The sequence below is a fragment of the Schistocerca cancellata genome, chromosome 1 (assembly GCF_023864275.1).
Source record: "Schistocerca cancellata isolate TAMUIC-IGC-003103 chromosome 1, iqSchCanc2.1, whole genome shotgun sequence".
Classification (NCBI taxonomy): domain Eukaryota; kingdom Metazoa; phylum Arthropoda; class Insecta; order Orthoptera; family Acrididae; genus Schistocerca; species Schistocerca cancellata.
This window is the reverse complement of record NC_064626.1, coordinates 206,922,889-206,942,915: the sequence shown is the minus strand read 5'-3', so window position 1 is coordinate 206,942,915 and position 20,027 is coordinate 206,922,889. Positions and strand designations below refer to the sequence as shown.

Genomic DNA, 20,027 nt, shown 5'->3' with positions numbered 1-20,027 from the left:
GGAGATTGCTTACAAATCACTCATGTGACCAGTTTTAGAATATTGCTCAAGTGTGTGGGTTCCGTACCAAATAATAGTAGCAGGGATACTGAACGTATACTGAGAAGTGCAGCATGAATGGTCACAGGTTTGTTTGATCCTTCGGATAGTTGTCACAGAGATACTGAAGGATCTGAACTGGAAGACTCTTGAAGATAGATGTAAACTATCCCAATAAAGTCCATTAACAAAGTTCCAAGAGCCTGCTTTAAGTGATGAGTCTAGGAATTTACTACAACCCCCTATGTATTGCTCACATAGGGATTTTAACGATAAGATTAGAATAATTACTGCATGATCAGAGGCATTCAAGCAATCATTTTTATGCACTGCATATGTGAATAGAATGGGAAGAAACCCTAATAACTGGTGCAATGGGACATACTCTCTGCCGTGCACCTCACGGTGGTTTGCAGAGTGTAGATGTAGGTGTACATCATCCACGACCAGCATTAACCATCCCTGTATTGACCAACCAAATGCAACAGTCATGGAACTCCAGCTCACGCCTGTATGACACAATGCATACACATCTGCGTTCAACATCCTGGTGGTTACACCAGTTATTAATGTATCAGCACTTCATATTTGCAGTGGCTTGTCCCACACTTACATTAACCTGTAATCTTGCAACATTCATCACTTAAATATGTAACCTACACAAATGTCATCATCATCATCATTTAAGACTGATTTTGCCTTTCAGCATTCAGTCTACACAAATGTATCACCCAAATTTCACTACCCTGCATTAATTATTTCTTGGTGTTGGGACTTTTTTCCATCATTATATGATACTGTTTACTGAGAAAAATTAATGACCAGTATGAGTTGTATGCCATTGAGACTTAACTGACATAAAAAGGAATCCTGATTTCTCTTTTTGCTCATACAGTTTTATTCGTGGGTGTTGATTGCCCATTTGTCATGTTTATTAACAAAAATCTAAACAATTATAAATTTTTGGTGAGAGACAAGAGAGTGTGAAGTGTGGTTGATATTTTTATTGTGTTACAGTATAATAGTTCAGGATGGCACCACTGCTGGCTTGTTCATCAATATGTGATTTTTTTTTTCTTTTAGGTCTTCTTTCTTGTGTTTCTAGGGGAAAAAAAAAAAACGAAGGTCTACTGGGAGATGGCATGGGGATGTAAGGAGTAATGATATCTTTGATGTCATAATGTATCAATATTGTACTCCTTACTTATCATTGGGTTCTGGAACTTTTTAAACTGAGTATGCCTTTTCCATGTTATAACACATCAACAATGCCCCAATGCTAGTGGTCACACGACGTCTTGGTGTGTGCTCAGTAGAATCGTTGTTGAGTTTGCACATAGTGCGGTGTGCACCCCTCAAATGTGTATGAATAGTATGAAGATATGAATAATTTGCTAGATAGTGTAATTATGAGTTGAATGTGCTATCTCTGTTTGCAGGAGAAAAGTAGTGTTTGAGTAATTCAGTTATTTCAAGGAAAGGAGCAAGTGATTAATTATGAGATTTAAAGCTGAAACAATATTGTGTTTGTGAATCAGTAACTTTCGTGACTGCCTGTTTAATTAGTGTGGAAAAATGTGACACAAGCATAATACAAGACTGGATAAGTTTAGGCATCGTTAGGGAAGTGTGTTACATGTTAAAGGGCCAACAAAACAAAATAATTTGACTCCTAGTGTTATTATTTCAAAGTGACGTATTTCATTTTTCAACTGAATAACTTTAATATTTTAAGAGTATAAGGCACACATTTGTATAGGCACATGGTCAGGTTTATTTCATAACAAAGTGTGTTCTCTATGTAAAAGTCCCACACTTAAATCCAATAGCTGCAAAAAATTAATTTAACCAAAGACAAGAGCTTTAGAGAGTATCTTACATAATGGTACATAAATTTTGAATAGTCTCATGCATGGAACTTGATGTCCTATACCTAATACAGTGATATCTAAATAACTCTGGCAGTGTATGACGTTTTCACTATGACAACGTAATTATGCAGAAAGATAAACCAGAAAATAAAATGGGGCAAACAATAGGTATAATTATTGAAAAGAAATTCTGGGACCAAAGAAATTAATGTAAATTTAGGGGAGGTGGATGGTGAGAACCAAGGACATGCTGTAACACTGGTTCCCACAGGCGGAGTTCTGAGAAACTGGTGTCAAGAGCGAGAATGTAGATGGGATATGTGTTCAAACAAACACCGAGGGCACAACTTTCATGTTGTAGAGTTTGCTCTGTAACAGTATAATGTATGCTGCCAATATACACCCTCCGTCTATGCCCATTCTTCCTAACTGATAACTTGGTGGTAGTCATATCAATGTAGAAGGATGGACAGTGTTATGTAACAAGCGGTATACAACATGTGTCATTTCACAAGAGACTCTCCCTTTGACAATATATGTTTTGCCAATTACTGGGCCAGTATAGGTAGTGGTAGGTGGTTGTTCAAGTCATACAATGGGATATTGCTCCTTGAGGCAGTGGTAGAGACTGGAGGAAGTTGAGAAGTTATTCCAAACTCAGTTTGTATGAGAGAAGTGGTCAGTAACTGTATGGCTGTTTATGGAGCTGGAGGGGGACAGCACCTGTTGAGGTACTTTAGAAGAAAGTAGGATACTGTTTTGAAGTGAATTGCACTTTCTTGTTGGTTAGGTGGATGATATCATCCAAGCAAACACAAGGGACAGGTAACTGAAGGTTTTTATACAGGGAAACAGCCTGGATGAGCAGAAATTGGCAAACAAGGTTTATAGGTCGCAGATTATCTTGGTAAGTGCAATAAATTGTGGTTATTGAAACTGTAAAAGGAGCTGGTGATGAGTAGGATTACATCTAGAACCAGGGACTTTCAAAGTTAGACCTTTTGGAGTAGCTCCCAGAGACAAGTAGGCTTCAAGAAACATAGTATGGGACCTCAGTTTAGATAGCACAAAAGCATGTTTTTTGAAAGGACTAAACATGATATGTGATGGATTTGTCATAACCAGAGGTGATTTGGAGTATTAGACATGGTGGTAATGGTGAAAACAAAGCACAGGGACAAAAAATGAGAGAAAGAACAGAACAAAAGCAACAAAAATTTCAGAAAAATACAAATAATGTAGAAGAAGCCAAATAAAACTTTTGAGCACATTAGACTTGCCCAATGCGCCCTCCTGTTACCACCTACACAAGCCCTGTAATGGGTAAAACATATACTATCAAAGGGACAGCCAGCAGAGAAACAGCATGTCATGTACCAGTTGTTATGTAAACACTGTTCAGCCTTCTACACTGCCGTGACTACCACCAAGTTATCAGTTAGGATGTATGGGCATAGACAGAGGGTTTATATTGGCAAAACACAATATCCTGTAGTAGACCATACTCTACAACATGAAACTTGTGATCTCGGCACCTGTTTTTACACATGCGCCATCCTCCTGGCACCAGTTTCCCAGATCATCATAGCTGAGAGATGGTTCTACAACATGTGCTTGTTTCTTGTCACCTGCCTGCTCTAAATTTATGTTAATTTCTGAGGTCTCAGCACTTATTTTCAGCAATTATTCATTTTCTTTGCTCCTTTTTATTTTTCTGTCATTCAGTTCCCCATCCAACCCCCACCTGCATAACACATATAATGCACTGAGCTTTCTGCTCTTATTGATACTAGCACAATGTTGTTTCCCCCCCCCCCCCCCCCCCCCCCCAGTAATGTCTATCTTGATTATTACCCTATTTTCTATCACTAAGTTCTCAGGTTTTCAAACCTCTTCTGGTGCAGTACCAACTATCAGTCTTTCTTTTTTATCTGATCCTGTAAGTCTCCCCTGACCCATGGTTCTGGGCACTTTTCCATACATCTCCCCATTTCCTAAACCTCATCAGCTCTTTTCCTTCATCCCTCTTACTGCACCTTCAACCGTTCTGCCAGAAGAATGAGCCATTGGCTCTGAAAGCTTGCGCATTTCCATATCTTTTAGATATGTTTTATCCTGCCACTGTTTGTTGAGTAGACTAAATATATTTAATTCACTGTTATCAACAAGAAAATTCACATTCTCACAGCAAGTAGATCCCAGTATCCTGGTGTCTGAGTGACTTGCTACTCTTGTCAAACCCATTCCTCTTCTTCCAAGAGTAACAAACCTACAAGTTCAGAAAACTTGGTATAATTCTTTTCTGCTTTTGAGTGTTTCTATAAGCAAGTAATTGAAATTCTGCCTCTTTAAGGTATGTACTGACCCTGTTATTTACTCCTCTCACAATTCTAAAATATTCTGTTTTTAGTTACTAAACTACTGTTCAAAGCCCAGCTTTCCATACCAATTGTTGTAATAAAACTGAATGGAAGTAAGAAAGTAATAAGCCTGAAAAAAAGTGAAGAGACAAAGTATCATTGGAGGCCTAAATAAAATATGAGTTTCTTATTTATTATACATTTATAAAAAAAAACATTGTCCTTACCATGAAGCAAATAAGAATGAATGAAATATAACAAAGCAGAAATAGCCAAAAGTGGGAAAAAAGGTAACGGTTTTTATATAATCTGCATTGTTCTTATTTCTTTGTAAAAATTTCCTGTTTTTCTTTATCTGTTCATTATTTATCAAAACAGCTTGTTTGACTAAAATAATCTTAAAAGAGCTAAATACAATGTAATTTTACATACTAATTACTCTAGTCTATTATAAAGAGCAATATGGTAATATTCAAAATCCTCAAACATTTTATATTTGAAATTTATTGCACTGCACTATCAAATTATTTATATTATAAGTATGATGATTATCTTCCATTAATGAACAAAAAAATCAAGTATGTCTATTTCAAATTAACATAAAGAAAGTTGGGTGGGTCTATATTTACCTTCCGGGGTTTTAATTCATAATATGGCTGACAGAAACAAACAGAAACATGTCACTAGAGACAACCTTGTGGAACAATGTTCCTTGCCTGATTAGAACACACTACCCCTCCCCCTTTCCCTGCTTCCACCAATTTCATGTTTTCCATTTATCCTTAAGAAAAATCCAAAGGTCTAAAAACTAGGCCTTCTGTAAGTATTTCCTACCAGATGTAGAGAAGCCGTGACTCCTGGAATGCCAAAACCTAATACATTTTACTGAAGACATGACACAATACACTCTCTGTGAAGATTATAGTGATATCATCATCTTTTTTTCTATATGTGCTGCCATAATTTTCTTCAGCAACAACCCTCTGTCTTCCATGGATCAATTTTGCCATTTACGACTTTCCTGAATACAAAATTTTATCACATTATTATTTGAATAATAATTTCAGAGAGTATTTCAAATAATGAAGAAATAAGCACAAAATATTATATTGCATTTATTTACATATAATAAAAGCTTTCATGAATACACAGTTTAAAATCTGACACTAAAGATATATCACTGATGTGTCAAATGTTTAGTTTTGTCCACTTCTCGCTAACTAGCCACAGCCATTTGGCTGTTACATCCTCTTTCCCTTGAGGTCCAACGTCTTCTTCCTTACAGTTACTGAAACAAATATTTGTGTCAGTTACAACTTATATCTGAATTTTAGATGATTGTTGCTATTCAATACATTTTGTAAGCAACTTGATGTACGCAAAACAAGAACAGCAAAGAATTCCAATTTATTGCGAGGCCTTACATGTATAACAACATGGAATGAAAACTACAGCAGCAAATTAATGACAGTAAAATATCCTTAAGAAACTTCAGAAGTGCGTAAAATTTTTGAACAAATTCTAAAGCTTTTAATTATTCACATGATATAAAAGCAGTATCATTCTTAAATAGAAGTCCACAGAGTATGCAGAAAAAGCCAGTAAAGAAAGATATAGTTGTCCTTGAATAAGAACAGAATACTGATAAAGATGTTAGCACGATCTAAGCCATATTAGGCCTATGATGAAGTCTTTAACACCTGCAAAATTTCTGTAAGATTTGTAATCATTTAAAGAAATAGGGTTGGAGTCAGGACCTGGGGATATTAAAAACAAGAGTGGACTGAAAACCCACAGTAAAAAAGTAAGAACTATGTAAGCACTACAATGAAGTAACAATTATGTATATGTATAGTTGACCTTTAGGACCAGAAAACAGATTACTCACTCTCTCTGTACATATTAAAATAATGTCCCTACAAATATAGAGAGATCAGTTGACCATGACGCTATAGCCTGCTCACAAGGAGGTGAGCGACTTCTGAGCAGGGTGAAGGGAGTGGATGAAGCAAGTTCTGCTCACTGACTCCGAGTACATATGCTGCTAAGGAGGGAGGAGTAATGTGGGGCTAACAAGCTGCACTTATGTCACACAGTGCTGGCACTACACTGGCACTAAATCCCAGTTTATGCTCCTCTGACAGTACCATCTACTGGCTACTATACAAGCTGTATGTACTGCATGTCTAATAACCAGACATTCAAAGAAGCTATTGTTCCATTGAAAATGCCCCCCACAGATAGGAACAAGACATTGAGTTTTAAGGTGCAATCCATTTGACCACGGAATAATAACCCACAAAATTAAATTTTATTAACTGTGACATTTCTGGCCGTGAAAGTTTACCTTTAACAACCTAGTTATTGCATGTTTAGTCATATAATGCATCACAGGAAAATAATTTTTTATTACTCGCAAATCAGTGCCCACCAAGGTAAATGGCTGTAGGGTGGGAATCTAACCCACACAACCACATACGTGATTTCAAAACATTGATCCCACCCCTGGGGACCTCTCCTTGTACCAGGAGTTCCTACAAAAAATTATAGTGCTTTTATATACACAAACAAAATGAGCATTTTAAAGTAATTTAGACAAGGGGAAGTGCCATTTCCAATCACCAGAAAATTGAAATATTTGAACCGAAATTTACCTCTCCCAGAATTATCTTTGCGAAAACTCTGACTTACTCGCACACAACTGAAGCTCACTCCTGTGTACGTCACTGTTCATCTCATCAATTCAGGGAGTGTGTGGAGCAACTCTTTATTTTAGTTCTCCTGCTCACAACATTGAGCAACACTGTTAAATTGTATTTCTAGCTTCACTCCAAGGCGTGGAAAAAATATCTGGTACTGCCCGTAGGGTCAGAAACTGCTTCATCACTCATCACAAGCTGTATAATTAATACACTAATTGATACAAGACTACAAGGCAGAAAAGTAACGTCAAATTGGTGACATACGTGGTTCTGTATTAGACTTCAGATACAAAATATGAGTGGGCTAAAATTTAGCGAATAATTCCAATACGGCATCAGGTAGCCCTTGTACATCTCTTTGTGCCCAGACTACTTATCATCAGCTGGAATAAAGAAGGGCACCATTTACATTTACAGTCATCCTCAAGGAGGATGAGAACAAATTTAAAATATGTGTTACCAAGATCTGCAGGCCACAAAAATTTCTTGTTATTTCACCAAGTAACAATCTCAAGCACTAAAAATTCAATGCTCTGCAGTGATATGGATACAAGCCACTTCAAACTGCCTCAGTGACTGGAGAGGTGTGAATTCATCAAACTGTTTCATGTTATCGACAAAGGGAATAAACTGCCTCTGTGAGTCCACAGTCATTGTGGATATTTTGTGACTAAAACCATCTGGATTGCTAAATAAATTTCTTTGTTTATTGCATCATTTCGGTTAGTTGATGCCCTGATTAGGCATTGGTTTTAATATTGACAATGAATCTTACTCTGGAAGTTCAAAGTGACTTGATATCTGGTGATGGCAGTAGCTGAAGTGGTGTAATACATAAGGAAATTTATTTGGAGATCTAGATGCTTTTAATTGCAAAATGTGTCGTGTGGTGAATGAACAGAACTGGAAGAATGTACTAATTATTTGCAGCAGAATAGAAAAACTGGTAGAAGCAGAGCTCGCAGAATTGGTTCCAAAGAATGTAATAATTATTAAGATAATAGTGACCTCATGACTTGTCTTAGAAGGTAGGTTGAGGATAGGCAAACCTATATTTCTAGAATTCATAAATTTAGAGAAAGATTTTGACAAAGTTGAATGGAATGTACTCTTTGAAATTTTGAAGGTGGCAGTGATAACATTCAGGGAATGAAAGGTCATTTACAACTTGAACAAAAACCAGACTGTAGAGCCAAAAGACACAAAAGGGAAGAAGTAGTTGAGGCAGGGTTGTAGCATATCCCCAATGTTATTCAATATGTACACTGAGCAAGGTGTATAGAAAACCAAGGAGAAATTTCGACAGGGAATTAAAGTTCAGGGAGAAGAAATAAAAATTCTGAGGTTTCCCAGTAACATTGTAATTCTGTCAGATATGGCAAAGGACTTCGAAGAGCAGTTGGAAAGGGATTGTAAGATAAATATCAACAAAAGTAAATAAGGGTTATGGACTTCAATCTAATTAAATTTTGTGATATTAGTGAACTAGATTTGGAAATGATACACTAAAAGCAGTAGATGAGTTTTGTTATTTGGATGACCAAAAAGCTGATTGTGGCCAAAGCAAAGAGGGTATAAAATGTAGACTGGCTACAGCATGAAAAGCATTTTTAAAAAAGGAGTATTTGTTAACCACCAATATAAATTTACGTGTAAGGAACTCTTTTCAGAAGATTTTTGTCTGGAGTGTGGCCTTGAACAGAATTGAAGAATGGACAATAAGCTGTTTACACAAGAAGAGAATATAAACTTTTGAAATGTGATGCTGCAGAAGAATGATGAAAATTAAATGGATAGATCTAATGAAAGGTAACATATTGAACTGGGGAAAAAAGAATATGGCATAGCTTGACTAACAGAAGGGATTGACTGACAGGATACATCCTGGAATTGTCAATTTGGTAACAGAAGGAAGTGCTAAGTGTAAAAATTGTAGAGGGAAACTTAAAAATGAATACAGCCACAACATTACAATGGATGTAGCTTGCAGTAGTAATACAGAGATGAAGAGGCTCGCAACAAATTGACTTGTGTGGAGAGCTGCACCGACGCAGTTTTCTGATTGAAGACCACAACAAGAGATGGCATTCAGCATTCTGGAATGTTCTGATTCATGTTATCACATAGGCTTTTACATGGCAACATTTAAACAAAACTCAGTTTACTTGTTCACTAAGATGGTTTTAGTCACTTGACATGCATTTTGGTCAAGCAATGTACAAATCTGAACCTGTCAACTCGCATTCAGGTTTTTTGTGGTTTTCTTACACTAATTAAGATGAATATCATAATGGTTGTTTTAAAATGAGCAAGCATACTCCTTCCCTGTCCTTTTCGAATTCTGGCTTGTGTTCCATGCCTAATGACCTAATCATCAACATGAAGTTGATCTCCAATCTTCCTTCCATTTTTGTCCCTAGTGCTCTCCAATTGTGTTCTCGAAAAAGTTGTTCGAGAATGGAGAAAAGCAGGTGCACCAGCACACAGACTGGGACCAAAATATAAGGGCATAGAATTAGACTGTTTAGCATTTGCTCATGACATGGCACTGATCACCCAAGACATTACCGATGCACAGAAACAGCTAGAATTATTACAAGAGCAGGCAGCAAAAGTAGGATTGCAAATTTCATTTGAAAAAACAAAATTTATGACTGACATCAAAGATGCACCTTCTGATCTCAAAATTGGTAATAATTACATCTCTCTAGTAAAGGAATTTAAATATTTAGGTGAATGGATTGCAGAAAATTGAAATGAAAAGAAATCTGTCAGATCAAGAGTCCAGAGAATGGAGACGGCATTTCAGTTAACAAAAAACGTTTACAACAAAGAGAGTCTCTCGGGGAACTACAAAATATATCACTACACAACAGTAACCAAACCCAAAACTCTCTACACATCTGAGACACTAAACCTTCAACGCAGAACTCTAAAAGGGGAATTAGAAGTGAAAGAACGTAAAATAATGAGGAAAATCCTAGGACCAAGAACTAAAGATGGTGTGCATTATCCAAAACCCAATGCAGAAATATATAAAAATATCTCCAAAATAACAGACACAATGCGCATGAGAAGAATCCAATTCATGGGACATTTAGAAAGAATGGACTCAAACAGGTTAACGCACAAAATCCATACATTTTTAAAGAACAAAACTACAAGCCCGAACTGGTACAAACAGACGGAAAAAGACCTGAGAGAAATAGGGTCTCCAAATCTACATGACAGAAATGAAATCAGAAAAATCACAAACACATGGGCATTTGAGGAAGAAGAGAGAAAAACTAACTGACATACGTGGTCTACTCAACGAAAGCTAGCCCATTCGTTGCTTATGAAGCTAAAACAGTGTAGAAGTGACAGAGAAATATGATCATGTAGTGTGGAGGCATGCCTTAAATGAGTTTTCCGATTCTGCATCACTGAAGCATGAAGATTTCAGGGACTTAACGGAAGAACAGAAAAATGGGGTGCATATATATGCAGCAGTATGTCAGAGATTGCTAAATGCCATTGTGATTTGTGTACTTTCCTCAGTCCAATTTCAAAAGTAAGAAATGAAAGTGCAGGAATACTGGGTGAAAAGGAAGGCAAACAAATGTTGATTATGCGTGGCCCTAAGTGATCCATCTGCAAAGAAGAAGAAGAAGAAGAAGAAGAAGAAGAAAAATACCAAGGAGGGGAAAAGACGAAACAACTCCAGATAGTCCGTCACTTGATCTCTTCGCTTAAAACAGAGCACTCATCAACTTCAATACCACTTTATCATCATAGTATCATTTCATTAGTGTTGTGTATTAAACCACTCTTCTTTTTCACATTTAATAATTAGGGACTTTTTGCACTGCCTTCACGGGAAAAAAATCGCCTGCTTGTTGTACCAACAAATTCTGGACTCTTGAGGTATGCAATTTCTTTCACATCAAAGAATTATATTTGTGTTTATTAGCAATAAAAATGGATAAAGATTTCATTTTCCTTCATGAAAGAGTAATCACAACAATATGGAAATAAAGAATTTATTGTCATTACCCAGTATTCTGCCTGTTACTTACCTAAAATATTTTCCTGAAACATTCTGTAGAGACTCATCCAATGCAACATAAATTGTCGTTTGTGCCCCTTTCCTTGGACTTTTAATAAACAATTTCACAAATGGTTTCAAAAAAATGGCTGAGATGGAGCTATTATAGAAGCTCATATGCCGAGTTATATCTGTATCAACAATTCCAGGGTGCACAGCATTTACCGTCACACCTGTGCCTGTAATATCAATTAGACATATATAAGTGTTCTCTTACAAGAAGTGCATATCTCCCTAACACACTTACTTTATCTATGCTCATAGATGTTAAGGAAGTCTACAGACTGTAATTGAGTATTTATATGATTTCAAAACTGTTTCCAACTGTGTGATTTATATACATCGATTACAAATGAGTTGTGGATACCATAGACTACATAATTTCATTTCTATTTTTAACTGTGTTATTGGAAGTTTTAAACTGAAGCGCCAAAAAAACTGGTACACCTGCCTAATAATATTGTGTAGGACCCCTGCGAGCACATAGAAGTGCTGCAACATGACGTGGCATGGACTCGACTAATGTCTGAAGTAGTGCTGGATGGAATTGACACCATGAATCCTGCAGGACTGTCCATATATCTGTGAGAGTACGAGAGGGTGGAGGTCTCTTCTGAACAGCACATTGCAAGGCATCCCAGATATACTCAATAATGTTCATATCTGGAGAGTTTGGTGACCAGCGCAAGTGTTTCACCTCAGAAGAGTGTTCCTGGAGCCACTCTGTAGCAATTCTGGATGTGTGGGGTGTCGAACAGTCCTGCTGTAATTGCTCAAGTCTGTTGGAATGCACAATGGATATGAATGGATGCAGGTGATCACACAGGATGCTAACGTATGTGTCACCTGTCACAGTCATAGTTAGCCGTATCAGAAGTCCCATATCACTCCAACTGCACACACCATTACAGAGCCTCCACCAGCTTGAACAGTAGTAACCTGCTGACATGCAGGGTTCATGGAATCATGAGGCTGTCTCCATACCTGTACATGTCCATCTGTTTGATACTCGTCCACCCAGGCAACATGTTTCCAGTCATAAACAGTCCAATGTCAGTGCGGAAGGGCCCAAGCAAGGCTTTATGTCATGCAGTCATTAAGGGTACATGAGTGGGCCTTTGGCTCCGAAAGCCCATATCGATGATGTTTCTTTGAATGGTTTGCACGCTGACACTTGTTGATGGACAGCATTGAAATGTGCAGCAATTTGTGGAATGGTTGCACTTCTGTCACGCTGAACGATTCTCTTCAGTCATCATTGGTCCCATTTTTTCGGGATCTTTTTCGGCCACAGCAATGTCAGATATTTGATGTTTTACTGGATTTCTGATATTCACAGTACACTTGTGAAACGGTCACACGGGAAAACCCCCAATTCATCGCTACCTCGGAGATGCTATGTCATATCGCTTGTGCACCACCTACAACACCAAGTTCAAACTCACTTATATCTTGATTACCTGGCACTGTAGCAGCAGTAGCCAATCTAACAACTGCGCCAGACACTTATTGTCCTACATAGGTGTTGCGGACTGCAGCACCATACTCTGCCTGTTAACATATCTCTGTACTTGAATACGCATCCTTTACCAGTTTCTTTGGCACTTGAGTGTAATATATCAAATATATTCCTTTGTTGAGGTAGTTCCACTCTTGTCAAACTCTCTGTATATACGGGGTGTACATACAGTCCGGGAACACTTTCAATTATTTACTGCACAAGAACTAAACATTGTACAGATGTCATACATATTGCATTTTGAAGAGAAACTCTGAAAGTGTTTTTTACAGACATTTGATATGCGAACCATGAGTGACTTGGCAGACATCAATACGGTAATCGAATCCTTGCCATACCCATCCCAGAATGGCATTGTCGACTGTGGCAGTCGCTTCCCATATTCTCTCCTGGAGCTCTGCCACATCACGTGGTAGGGACAGTACATACACCAGATCTTTAATGTGGCCCTACAGAAAAAGGCACACAGAGTGACATCTGGTGATTGGGGAGGCCATTTTATGAAACAGCTGTCCCCTTCTGTAGCATGGTCGATCCATCGATGCGACAGCTCCATGTTCAAGTACCCACGAAGTTCACAATGACAGCTTCTGTCGCAAGACTTTCCACACTGTCATTGGAGCCATTTCGAGTTCACAGGATGCACGACGCACTGATTTCTTTGGACTCCTTATAAATGTCTCTCGTATGCACTACACATTCACTTCACTCACACTGGGACGTCCGCTTCTCTTTGCAAGGCACAATCAACCCTTTGTAATGAATTTGTTGTGCCAGTGGTAAATGGTCTTTTTTGTTGGTGGCTTCTTACTGTACTTGGTTCTGAACATCCGTTGAACAGCTGTAGCACACTTGTTTTTGTCGAACTCCAACACACAGAAAGCTCATTCTGCACTTGAGCTACACAGTTATTTCAGAACTACCACTACAAAATAATGAACACAACAGCAAAAATTGGTACCTGGAAGGTAAATAAGTTCAATTTCTGCAGTTTCAACTTAAAATAACGTCCATAATACCCACACACTACTTCATTTGTGGAAGGAAAATAATGGTTTTCCTCCAGCCCATGACCGATTTAGAGAGCACATCCTTTTAACACTGCCTAAATTGGATATGGGCTACAGCAAGGCTGCTGACCCTTTCCTGCAAATAAAACAGTATGTTGGCATTACATTCGAAGGAAGGCACTGTTAAATCACCTCCACTAGGACCTCGCCTAGTACGGCGGTGCGGGTGTCCCGTACCATTCCCCTACGCTCTGTAAAGGAATATGGGACTTCATTATCATCATGGTATTACATGTGATCTTAAGTCAAATTATTAGGAACTGGACTTATGTCCCTTACCACTAGATCATAAAAGATAAATGTAACCACTTAGATTCATGCTGCTCACTACACTTATTCAGGATTGGTGCGGGGGAAAGGCCTACCAGTGTTTTGATATGTCTGTAGTCAATAAGACATAAATTCAAATTGGAGAAACTTTTGTATACTGCCACTCTTCACACTTGTATATTATCTGTGCAGATCAACATTCTGAACTATAAAATCTTGTTTCATATTTCAGTTTTGTTTCATAAAAATGTTTGAAAACAAAATAAAAAAGTCATCATTCATATTATTTGCAAGATTCAGCCAGTAATGTAAAAGAAAAAATTTTGGCTTTTGGAAAGAAAACCGTCTCCTGAAAAGAGAAAATAAATTTTTTCTACCAAAAGATAAAGATTCTTTTATGATGGTTTTTGCACTTAAGGAACTCAGTGAACTTCACATTTACAAAACTAGTTTAAATTATGTGCTTTTATCCAAATAACAGCACAAATAATAACAAAAAACACTTTATTTATGGAAAATACAATCAATGAAAACAAGATTCTTTAGGAAGACTCCACTGTGTACCTTCAAAAATAATAGTTACAAAATAACTACTGATTTCACTATTTTATAGTTGCTGATAAAGAATGTTACAGTAACTGTAGTTTTATAAACCATTCTCTGAGTTTATGAATATGCTTTTATCACCAACAATCACCACTTGGCCTTCCTCCATCTCTAACCCACAATATTTTAAATAGAAGTGTGAGAGAGATGAATCCAACGTACTGCGAATTGTATGTTTGTGTGTGCAGGTCTAAAAACAGTCACGAGCAAAATGTGGATGTGGCGGCTGAACGGCGGCCGACAAGTAACTACTGTACGATCCATAGAGTTTCAGTGTATGTGTAGAGAAGAGCCTGTGCTATTCTTTGCTAGTTTAGTGACTGTGATAATTGTTAAGGACAAATGAAGAAATGAGATTAAACTTTTAAGTAACTCATGTGTTGGACTTGCTAGAAGCAAGACATGTTCATATTTTCTGGTGGTTATTGAACCAACTCTGTTGTAAATGTATCTTAATAGAGTTTAATGTTTGACAACTTGGTTGACTCGTACGAGTTCGAATATTTATATGAGAAATGGTGAATTTGTTTTTGTGGAAGTTGAAATATACCATGACTGAACTAAAGGTGTTCTTCGAGTACCAAATTATTTCAAGAGTAGAGAGAGAGAGAGAGAGAGACTGATAAATTCCCTTAACCAGCATTATTCTTTGGAGAATTTTTTGGAGATCAACGTGGCTGGCTACCCAGAGAAGAAGATTGGGTGTGCATACCAAGTAAGTCAATCTGTGGGAGAGGGGTGGGAAGTTTGCAAACCAGCTCCACATCGCTTCTTGTTGTCTAAAGCATTTGAAACTATGAGGACAATGTTTTTGAGTTAGATGTTTGGAACAATTCCACATGACTTCATGTGCCTCTCATATATTCTAATCCAATAAGCCTTCCAATTTACAGGTTGTAAGTTGAAATCCCACTCCACTCCCCTCCCCACAAAACTACAGCAGTTCTGGATATATACATGCAACATTCTCTAAGTTTTCCCTGAAACACACTCCACTATATCTCCTACAGAAGGAGGTCTATTAAAGCATGTAATGTTTGACATACTACTATGTACACCTTCACCCCAAGTATTTTTCAGATGAATTCACAATTACACATAATGACTACCATCAGCTGTAGAATGAAACGACAACAATGAAAACTTGTGCTGGAGACTCGAACCCGGATTTTCCACTGCAAGCGATTGCCTCACCATTTGGCTATCCGTGCACGACTCATGGTCAACCTAAACTTCCATATGTTGTCAACCATACGTCTACAATCTGTACTCTCACATCCACTATGTGTATCCCCATACGGATCAGACTTTGTGCTCCAAAGTCGCATGCCTGGTATCGGCACATAAATAAGTTATTGCAGTGCCAGTGTTATTCTGATGATGATGCACTGCGGTGTCCACAGCCATTACTAAACACATCAGATGAATTCGCAATTGCGAATAATGACTACCATAAGCTGTAGAACAAAATGACGACAATGAAAATTTGTGCCAGATCGGAACTCGAACCTGGATTTCCTGCTCATCACGAGCAGTCGGCTTACCATTTGGCTAACAGTGCATGACTCACGGCCGGACCCAAACTTCCATACTGGTCTGGCACAAATTTTCATTGCCGTCATTCCATTCTACAGCTGATGGTAGTCATTATTTGCAATTGGGAATTCATCTGATGTTTTTAGTAATGGCTGTGGTCGCCGCAGTGCATCATCATCATCATCAACAACAGAATAACACCAGCACTGCAATACTGCCTAATTATTTTTGATTTGGTATGCGTAATAAGCACACTAGGTATGATCCAATTCTTTGCAGTGAATATGCCAGCACTATTGTTGTCTAACTAGCCTAGTGACATATATTCTAAGATTTAACTGCTATTCATTTCGGTGTTCAGCCATCTTTCTGTGTATAGTACCATATGGGGATTACTGATATTACATGTGAGACTAATTCTCAGATGCTCTTGCAGTTAATTAATACCACATTAACATTTTATCTTTATTTTTTACAATGTTAAAGGTTTCCCACTGTACTTAATGTAGATGATCTCTCTGAAAACAGCATATAACAGATCACCGAACCTCAGGAGTAGTTCTCTGTTCTTAAAACAAATTATTCTCACATACATACTGCACTACCAAAGCAGCCGCTTCCTGTAAATAGTACGTGCCTAGACTATTATGGGGGCCCTAAATTTCTCCACTCAGTAGCGGAGATTATTAACATTACAACAGCTGGTTGGCTGTGTCTTAGCAGTAGGGTTTTAGAGCCACTTCCTAAATATTTGGCATCAATTTCCAAGATTGTTTATGTCAAACTGCAGTTCAGAAATACAGACTTACCTTCCAGTCTCTTTGCGAGTTCCTTTGTAAAAAGCACATTTGCCAGCTTGCTCTGATTGTAAGCTTCTCCAGGATCATACTGTTTCTCACTGTTTAGATCTTCTATGTTTATTTTTCCTCGTTTGTGTGCTATACTTGATATATTAATTATCCTGCTTGGTGCAGAAGCCTGCCAACAAATTTCCGTTGCTGCAATAATTTACACACAATATTATCACACTATTATGAAAAATAGAATCATGATAATGTCACAGATTAGTGAGTGTAATTTACAGGTGAACTTGCCTTGATTATATCTAGCAACAAGTTAGTCAATAAAAAATGACCCATGTGATTCACTCCAAGCTGTGTTTCAATTCCATCTTTAGTTCTTGAAAGAGGACACCTCATTACTCCAGCATTGTTGATTAGTATATCAAGTCTTTTGTGCTCTGAATATATGAAACAAAACAAACAATTCAATACATATCTAAATATTATTATATGTATTTGCTACAACAGAAAGCAAACTTTTATCACTGGTAACTGGTTTGGTAACGAACTATGAAACTTGAAGTGGATGAATGATGACAGTTCCATTGTATCTCAATATTGTATGTATTCTGTGCAGGCAGAGACAGAATACTTTGCAAGATTGCCTCATGCTACAGCTGCTGCCTATCCTGGTAACTGGCAACACTGGGTTAAGTGCCAAATTAAGCCACTGTTACTGTTTATGTTTCTGACTCTTCCATGAAAACTTTACATGGTCAAAAACTATTGCTGTTGCTTTTTAATAAGTCTACTTTATTACGGCTACAATAAATGCTATAGTGGCTATGATCTTCACCATACCTGAACTAACACAAAAATCAGCACTAAATTTTCTATTTGTACCCTAATGTTCACACTACAGCTATCCATAGCAGAATGATGCTACTGCTGGAGCATCACGTGGTAAACTGGTCCTTGCTGCTGTGGATATGGTTACCATCTGCCTTCTTACAGGCATATCACTACAGTAATGAGACAGTCTGAGAATCTTAAGTTTTTCTCAGAAGACTTCAGAAAACTAACAATTTTCAAATGAACACAGAGCTGACTGGTGATCTGAAACATAATTTTCTGGCCAAAAATTTATGTTATTTTAAATTCTGATCCTCCCACCCTATGGAGCAATCTTTCCATCAAGTAGACTACATAAGATGCGGATTGCTGGTTAATATACACTGCTGACAATTCTTTTATCCTCTGAATTCTACTTGGCTATGTGGAGGAAACACAGTTATCTCCCACCCAACCTCAAAAGGAACCCTTAAGTAAATGAGTATATGAAAGGGGGAAAAAGTGTGAATTTATATTAAAAAAATGCAAAAAAAAGGCTCACTTATGTTTCTTACGAAAATCTGACACAAGTAAAATTATCTCATAGAGTGGGGGAGGGGGTGGGGGACAAACAAAAAAACAAATAGTTGTTCAGTATTTAATGGTTTTATACTGCATCAAAAGCTGAACACATTAAAATGAAACCATCAAAAAGTTTGAAGATCAGATTATTTTATTAAAATTTAGGTAGAGCACAATATGAGAGCAAATAAGACGTTTTACAGCCTGGTAGCAAAAGACTGCGGCATTTGTCGAAATTGCTCTCCTTTTTTAATACAGTTCATTATTAGAAAACTCCCACTCTATTTCTCACTTATTTTTAAAGTGATTAATGAGAAGGATTCCTCTTGTGTCTCAAAAAGGCTTCTTCTGGATGAAATCCACTTCAAAATATTGTGCTGGGCCAGTGACTGCCACTCACTGCTTTTATTGACATTTAATTTTTGCCTGGGAGTGGCGGACCCATGCCTCATCCACAGCAAAAGATTTGTATAAATAACTCTTTGAAACAATGGTGATAAGTTTTTTTTCCACATTAGCAGGCTTAAGAACAACATAACAAGAGACATGAGTTGGCAAAAGAATTCTTAATACAGAAAAAAATATGCAGCATAGTTCATTTATTGTAGCGTGTTTATACTTTCCAGGTGACTGACAGTGAAGAAAATGCAAGTGAAGTAGCAGTTCAAGGAAACTACAAAGTCACTAACTTCATACCAATGAGTGGCAAGACGCTTTCAGTGGGACCTCTCATAATTTCATGTATGGCAGAAATTACAGAATGTTTGTTTCCATGGGAGCTGCAGGCAGTTGAAGGGAGGACAATGTCTCATTAGCTTTGTTGTACCTTTACTCACACTTGACAAAAGCACAGATATATCCGAAGCTCAGCTTTCAATATTTGTGCATGTGTGTCGATATGGAGCTGCCAGTAACTCAGGAAGTCTCGGATTAGGTACTGCTTGATTATAATGCCACAGGATCTGATATTTTTGAAGTTGTTTGTGAATCAGTTGACAAGAAGCATTTGCTGTGGGATAAGTTCCACTCTGTAACCACAGGTAGTGTAGCACAAATGATTGGACGTCATAAAGATTTTGCTTCTCATTTCAAAAATAAAACCAAAAGTCAATTTCAGATTGATGTTTTTAGTGTTCATTTTTCATTCCCAAGATGCACTGTGTGCTAAAACAATGGAACTAGATGCTGTAATGCAAGCCCTGGTCAAATATGTGAATTTTGTGTGGCGGCATGGAGTAAACCACTGCCATTTCAAAGGATTCCTGAAAGATATGGAAGCGGAGTGTGGCAACATACCTTCCACACACAGCTTGTTGGCTTAGTTGGGGAAAAGTCCTTGATGTTTTTTTTTCTATTCACGAGAAAATAGCTCTGTTTTTGGACATAAATGGGGAAGAAATGCACTGCTTGAAAGATTAATATGGATATCAGAACTAGTGTTCCCAGCTGATATATTACTTTGTACCTCAAAAATTTAAATTTGTCATTGAGGCCGAAGAGCTGCTGATAACTTGACACGCACGATCAAAAAAGTTATGTTTGCATGAGAAGCAAATGAGTAATGGAATTTAAACATTCTTCAATCCTCTGGCTTCTTTAAAACTATCTGAAAGTACCAGTTTCAGCATTTACCAAACCAAGATAAAAAAAGTCATCATGTCTTTTGAAACAAGATACCAAGAGCTTACCACTTTGGAAGTGGAAATGAAATTGTTCAGCACACTTTTCTCATTTTCACTTGATGACCTGCCATCATCACTACAGTTAGAAGT

The 20,027-nt window shown here is 37.5% G+C and overlaps 1 protein-coding gene across 1 annotated transcript in view; it reads right to left on the bottom strand.

Annotated features, from left to right (window-relative positions):
* Positions 1-4,784: 4,784 nt before the first annotated feature.
* The window catches only part of LOC126168940 (retinol dehydrogenase 13-like), a 92,932-nt gene continuing 77,689 nt past the window's right edge, over positions 4,785-20,027 (bottom strand). Inside the window, exons 4-7 of the mRNA XM_049920599.1 lie at positions 17,155-17,300; positions 16,870-17,038; positions 11,031-11,238; positions 4,785-5,558 (exon numbers count right to left, since the gene is read on the bottom strand). Of these exons, the coding sequence (XP_049776556.1) occupies positions 5,459-5,558; positions 11,031-11,238; positions 16,870-17,038; positions 17,155-17,300 (623 nt within the window). The 3' untranslated portion in view covers positions 4,785-5,458. The remainder of the gene's footprint in view (positions 5,559-11,030; positions 11,239-16,869; positions 17,039-17,154; positions 17,301-20,027) is intronic.